Source organism: Nematolebias whitei, chromosome 8 (genome assembly GCF_014905685.2).
Source record: "Nematolebias whitei isolate Nwh7 chromosome 8, NemWhi1, whole genome shotgun sequence".
NCBI lineage: Eukaryota > Metazoa > Chordata > Actinopteri > Cyprinodontiformes > Rivulidae > Nematolebias > Nematolebias whitei.
The window spans coordinates 52,077,865-52,085,093 of record NC_056505.1 but is presented as its reverse complement, the minus strand read 5'-3'; the positions used below and the strand labels follow the sequence as shown (position 1 = coordinate 52,085,093).

Here is a 7,229-nt window from a genome sequence, read left to right as displayed (position 1 = left end):
GTCCAGGTATAGGTCCAGGTCCAGATATAGGTCCAGGTATAGGTCCAGGTCCAGGTCCATATATAGGTCCAGGTGTAGGTCCAGGTGTACCTGAAAGACAAAAAAAAAAACACATGTTAGGATAGAAAATATAATTACAAATACAAAACAGGTTGAGCAAAGTAAGTAAAGACAGTAGCAGAGTGAAAAGTGTAGACAGTTTGTCCTCCAGCAGTCTAAGCCTATAGCAGCTTAACTAAGGGACAGCATTTTTGATCAGCTGAAGACGTTTTAAAGACGTTTATTTATTTAGAATTTATAGAAGAGAGGCTCTAAAGCAGTTTCACAAACAGGACAGAGCAAAAGCAAAACAGAGAGGGAGAGGAGTAGACGTCCTCCCTTGTCAAGAGCAAGTGTTGAACTCTTACAAAAAGATCTGAAGCTCTTGATCTTGATCTTTTTAAGTGGCTTCAAACATCTGCTAAATTCCTGGCAAAAACCAGTGCAGACGTTCCTGTTTTTAACATCCAAATCGCCATACAACCTAGCTGGGGTTTCTTTTGTTGTTGTTGGTTTTTTTTGTTATATTTTTTAATGACATTTTCTTTCACTTATTCTTTTCCATTTGTATGCTTTCTTTTATGATTGTCTTCTGTTGTCTACTATTGTCATCATTCTGTTAAAATCAGGTCTCTCTTGTAAATGAGTCCCTGAGGCTCAATGGCATTAACCTGTATAAGTAAATGTTGAATGAAAAAAATCAATAAGCACAATATAAAAATGAACAAGGCATGCCATGAAACGTTAAAACATTTTAAAATTCATTTAGAAATGTTTTTTTAATTATTGTTGATCAGTCAACAAATTTGTTAACATATGTATATTTTTACAGGAAAGAGTTAATGCAGTCTGGTGTTCTTAACCCAGAGAAAGACCTTTACCTTGGCAAGCTGGCTCTCACCAAGTTCCCCAAGAGCCCAGAATCATGGATACACAGGTAAAGTTTTATTACTGAGCAAAATACTTTGACTTTGGACTTGGTCTAAATCAGGCATGGGCAAACCCCGTCCCGCGGGCCGTATATATTGGGCTTTTTAATTGGCCTGCGAAATTGTCCAAATTATATATATTAAAAAATGCATTTAATAGGGGAAAAAAACTGGTGTAATTTTACCTGTAGTTCCCTCATTTCTTCAGTAGAGGTGTACTACAGGCACTGGCATGTATCGGTGGCAAAGTAAAAGTGTATAAGTAATTTCTTCTTCTTCACTTTTTAGCTTTGTCCTACGACCTCTTCTGTTAAAATGAGCTTATCAAAGAAAAGAAAAGTGGACATTGAGTACCGAGTGTTTAATATGGAGTGGATAACAACATATTTTATCACTAAGGTCCAATCAAAGGCAGTATATATGCCGAAACTGTATTGGTTTACAAAGAGTACAATATCAGCCGTCACTTTGCTAACTGCTAACTATGCTAGCAAGCCTTTCTCCAAAGGGGAGTTTTTAAAAGAAAAGGTAAAGACAGCAAATCTATTGAGTCCAGAGAGCCAAGACAAGTTAGAAAAAAAATCAGTTTATCACGCAGGACCGTGACTCACCTTGTGGAACTGATTGAGGAAATTATTGCCAGCAAAATAAGTTAAAAGGCAGAGTTCTTTACCATAGCATACCAGCTGTATTTATAGAGCACTTTAAACACCCACAGGACCAAAGTGTTGTACACATAATAAACGATCGTACAGTCAGATAATAAAAATGGGTAAAATGATTATAAGTCCTATAATAAAAGTTGTACACATACAGTACACATCATAAAACAATCATACAATCAGATAATAAAAATGATTAAAATGATTAAAAGTCAACATCTCAGATGGTGTCAAAGGTCAGGGAGAAGAGATGGTTTTAAGAAGGATTTAAAAACAGACAGGGAAGAGTCTGATGTTGAAGGGAAGGTCGTTCCACAGTTTAGGAGCTGCCACAGCAAAAGCACGGTCTCCTCAGATCTTATGCTTTGTCTTCGGCACACTCAGGAGCAGCTAATCACATGACCTGAGGGATCGAGAGGGTGTATATGGATGTAGCAACATGGACAGATAGGGCGGGGCAAGTCCATTAAGAGCTTTAAAAGCAAATAAAATAATTTAAAAATGAATCCTGGAATGTACGGGCAGCCAGTGCAGGGAGGATAAAACAGGATAAATGTGGTCAAACTTTCATGTGCCAGTTAAAAGCCGTGCAGCAGCGTTCTGTAACCTCTGAAGCTGACAGGTACATGAATCACTGATTCATGTATAAAGTGCATTACAGTAGTCCAGCCGAGTGGTCACAAAGGCGTGAACTACTGTTTCAAAATGCTGCTTAGAAAGAATCGGCTTCACTTTAGCCGCCTCAGATGGAAAAAAACTAGTTTTAACTGCTCTGACGTGGTTTTCTAATTTTAGTCCAGCATTGACTTTGACTCCCAAGTTTGTAACAGTTGGCCTGATGTACTAGGCCACGGAACCAACATCTACCTTGAGAGTCTCAGTGGAGCTTCCAAAGACCATCACCTCAGTCTTTCCCTCATTGAACTTGAAGAAGTTTACAGCCATCCAGGCTTTGATGTCCTCCAGACATGAAGACAGAGGGGCCAGAGAGTTAGAGTCCTTTTTCTTTGTTATATTTGTTAAAAGTAATGACGTAAAAGACACCACTCAGCCCCTATTTTTTATCTGCGGGATTAACAACAGTTTTGAGATAATGGAGGAGTTTTTGACCCTCAAGTCTCTGAAAGGAAAAACACGGGGAGAGGATTTTTATGAACAGGTGTTTGCTGTTGAGAGAATGAAGCTACTGTGGAGTAAACTTGACAATGTCACAATGGACAGATCACCAGATTTAACTGGAAAACATGTTGGGCTGCTGAAAAGAATCCAGGATAAAGTGAAAGAAGAAAACCCCGACCAGGATGTTACTTTTCTTCACTGCATCATCCATTTGGAATCACTGTATGTCATGCTTTGTGTGTGTGTGTGTGCGTGTGTGCATGCGTGCGTGCGTGCGTGCGTGCGTGCGTGCGTGTGTGTGTGTGTGTGTGTGTGTGTGAAACTGTTAATTGTGTATGAATTATCAAAAAAATAAAAGTGAAAGACAAAAACATGTGTGAATTATTGTCCAGGTACTCTGTTGTGATAAGAGAAGCTGCAGAAGGTTGACATCGGCTTCCATTCCCAACCAGCCTCAGCTGAGTTCTGTCATCAACTTTAGATCCTGTAGTTGTAAAAAGTTTTGTGAGGAGTTTGTAGAGGTGAGCTGCCACTTTATAATAATAATAATTAAAGCTGCAAGTAGCATTGAAGGCCCTCGCAGCAAAGCGCCGCTCCGGCCTTACGGCGACCACAGGAGCTCCAGCGACTCCGCCCAATCGCCATCGCGAATGCTCTGGCATCTGTCCCGCTCCCGTTCACCGGGGTTCGCATTCACCGAACCTTCGACATCACCTGCGACTGCGGGCGCTCCAGCAACGCCTCCCAGTCACTGTCGTGAATGATTTCATTCCATTCCCTCACGTTTCTACCAGGGTGTGCATATGCCTAAACTTTGCAATTGCCTTCCGCCCATATCAGTATGAGTCTGGCTACAAGGCTTACAAGTTTGGCTAGAATCCGACCTTCCAGACAGGAGTTATTGTCACTTCTTGTTTTGTAGCGAATGTAAAGGACTTCCTTTAGACTTTTCAAAATGTCATGTGGTAATCAACAGATAGTGAAAACTGTTTTAGTCTTATATCTTACACATTGCCAAGCTGGAAGAGTCAACCAGTAATCATCAGTTTCTTCTCTGAGTGGGCTGTGCTTAAGTCAAGTCATGAATCAGCAATACTAGTGTGTCTACAAGTGCTCACTGATGAAGCATAAAAATTTGGTCTAGATCAGATAATGTATCACTGAGATATAACTGTTAGAATAATCTAGGGGCGCACTGGAGTCAAATGTTAAACAGCAAAACCAATGTGTGTAGAATGGTTAACTGATCATGCACAATAAATCTGGTACAGATTGGATGATAATTCGCTGAGATATAACTGATTAAATAATATAGGGGCACACTTGAGTCATATGTTAAACCACATTATCAGTATGTCTAGACTTGCTCTCTGATTATGCACAAAAAATCTGGTTCCGATTGGATGATATATCACTGCGATATAACTGTTGGAATAATCTAGGGGCACACTGGAGTCAAAAGTTAAACAACAATAACAATGTGTCTAGAAGTGTTCAATAATGATGCACAAAAAATCTGGTGCAGATCAGATAATATATCATTGAGATATAACAGTTTGAATAATCTAGGGGGTGCACTTGAGTCAAATGTTAAAGAACAATACCAATGTGTCTAGACTAGAGGATGACACAGGAGTGGATTTTCACTCCTGTCCTGTCCTGGTCCCACAGAAAAAATCCTGTCCTGTCCCAATCCTGGTCCAGAGTAAAAAAAATTAATCCTGTCCTGTCTCACTCCTGGTAACATGACTCCTGCTCCTGTCCTGCTCCTGTTCAGAATCACTCCCACTCCTGTCCTGCTCCTGTTTTTCATTTAATTTTTAGGAAATACATTGAATTTGATTTGATCTTCTACCCATTCCTGTTTAAATTACTTTGTGTTCTATAGTTTTATTTCAAAAGATATGGTGTAGTGTGCTAAGGGCTAGGTTAGCTGCACCTCCACTACAATATATTTAAATAAACGGATTCTCTCTTTTTCGAGTTAAATTACTGCCATGTGACCGAGGTAACTGTGAGTGGATTGTTTAATCAGTGACGAGACATTAATTTCCTTTGACTCATCAGAATAAATGTGGTCATTTATTGAACAGAATCAAAATTTCACATCAAAACATTGTACACTTGATTAGCTGATCTGGTTCTGATTAATAAAACTTGGCACGTTTTACTTAATAAGACAACAGGACTTAAAGAAGGCATCTAGACTACTGGCAAAATAGAAGAGTTTAAAAATGGGAAATGAAGGAGTTTAAATGGAGAGAAAAGATGGATAAAAAGGGGGTGTCTGTTCGGACCGCAGAATGGCACGCTCCCTTCAACACCAGCTCAAAACCTCTGGTACACTTGGCACGTTAAGAGTCGTTACCTTTGCTGAACTTAATCGGCTCCGGTGTCGATTTCAACGCTACCTTTCCAGCGTCTCCGGTCAGGGTGGCTGGACATGTCAGGAGTCGTGCCGCTTACTCCGTTCACAAACACGCTCATCTCCCGGGTGGATACACAGCAAGCTGTGAGTCCGTCAGAGGTTCCACTCAGATGTGGAAGAATCCATCACAGGCTCCGAAGACTGAGTTCAAAACTAGACTTCATCAGAGACCCATTTGAAGACTCAGGAGACTTGACCGATTGACTGACAGACTGCTGAGAAGTTCCAGGAAGTGTGGACTCTTAAAGAGTTCTCACTTCCGGTCACTTCAGGACTTCCTGATTGGTTGAAACAACCAACAGGGGGTGGTTCTAGTGATGTCAGAGGGTCGTTACAAGTCAAGAAAACAGCAGGAATGTTTTAGAAACGTCCAGTACAGACAGAAGACATGTTATGGCGAAGTTAGGAAGCAGGTGCCAGTTGCTTCTTTTTACCGTCTGCTAGGTTTAAAAACAAGACACTTCGTTCTAACTTCTTTCTGACTTTCGACCGACATCACTACTCCTCATTTCAGACAGAAGATCAAAATGCATAATTACTTTGTAAATAGACATTTAACTTGATTTATAATTTAAATGAGGATTAAAAAATCATTAATACTGTTTCACAGTTGATTTAAAATGAGTGGTTCACTTCAACATTTAGAAATGGTATGAACTTGTAGTAGTCACGTAGGTACGTGCCACTAGTTGTAGTATGACAATATATGAGATATATGCATACAATATTCACGAGTTCCTCATCTTTCTGACTGTGTAAGGTCGTGCATTGAATTTAACAGAAATGTAACGAGAGACGTTATTTATCTTTGACCCATCAAATCAATGCGGTCATTTATTTTCAGAATCAAAGTTTAACATCAAACATTTACATTAATTTGGCAAAATATGAAAATAATAACAGACAAGTTTCACAAATAACAAACTTCAATCACTCGGTAGTAATTGAGGACTTTGCTTCAGATATTTCTAAAATATCTGTACTGATTTTATGAGAGAGAGGAGAGTTTTAAGATGAAATGGAGATTTATCTTACAGAGAAATATGTGAGGGAATTAATCTGTTTGACCAGAAATTGCACGCTCCATCAGATATCAGCTTGCCCACGGTACACTTGGTCGAAAATAGAACCCTCTACCTGTTGATGATATTATCAGCGTCGGAGCAGGTTCCTTTCTGACTCTTTTCAGCGTCTCCGTGAGGACTGCCAAACCCTGAGAGAGTCGTACGTGGTGTTCAAACAGAAATTATAATCCCAAAACGTCTCTGGATCATCCTGAACGCGTTTTGCACCCAAGAACTCTGAACTCCTTTCATTCTTCAGAACTTCTCAGACTCTAACAGAATCTTTCAACTCCAGCAACTCTCTAGTTCTTCATCTCCTCAGCCTCTGGAACTCTCTGGAATTCTCTCCAGACTCTTCACTCTGCAGAACCGGGAAGTTGCCACATTTTAAATGAGTTGACTTCCGGGTCAATTTAGAGCTTTCTGATTCGTGGATGGACCAGAAAGAGGTGTGGTTTTTGACGTAAGGTGTTATCAATAGTCGAGGTCAGAGAATGAGTTTGTTTAACAACTGACAGAGAGATTATTGCAGAAAAGCAGACTTCGTGGAGTCAAACTTCTTCTGTATCTTCTGTAAAGATTAAACATGACATTTCTTTTTCAGTAAACATTTAGTTGACCGAAGCTTCAACTTTCACATACTTACGTTGCTTGGCTCATTTCAGACAGAAAATCAAGAAATGCATATTAACCTGATTTCTTCTTTGAATGAGGAATAAAAATCATTACTTACTGTTTATGTAAAATAAAAATGAGTAGTTCTTTTCAACCTGTAACATTGAGTGGAACTAACACAATTTGATTATTAAACATTTGTAAAACAGTAATGATTATAGAGAATTGTCTTTTCTGCTTGATTAATTCAAGAAAGAAAGTCACCAGATGGCTCAGACTGTATTCAGATCAATGAAAATAACAGTCTCTGTCCATCTGATAGATTTGAGGTCATCAGGGTCAGATCAGGGTCAGATCAGGTTCACTACACGTG

The 7,229-nt window shown here is 39.5% G+C and overlaps 1 protein-coding gene across 1 annotated transcript in view; it reads left to right on the top strand.

Annotated features, from left to right (window-relative positions):
* ptar1 (protein prenyltransferase alpha subunit repeat containing 1) overlaps positions 1-7,229 on the top strand; it is a 109,392-nt gene that overhangs the window by 17,656 nt on the left and 84,507 nt on the right. The window contains exon 2 of the mRNA XM_037680783.1: positions 872-976. Coding sequence (XP_037536711.1) covers positions 882-976 — 95 coding nt within the window. The 5' untranslated portion in view covers positions 872-881. The remainder of the gene's footprint in view (positions 1-871; positions 977-7,229) is intronic.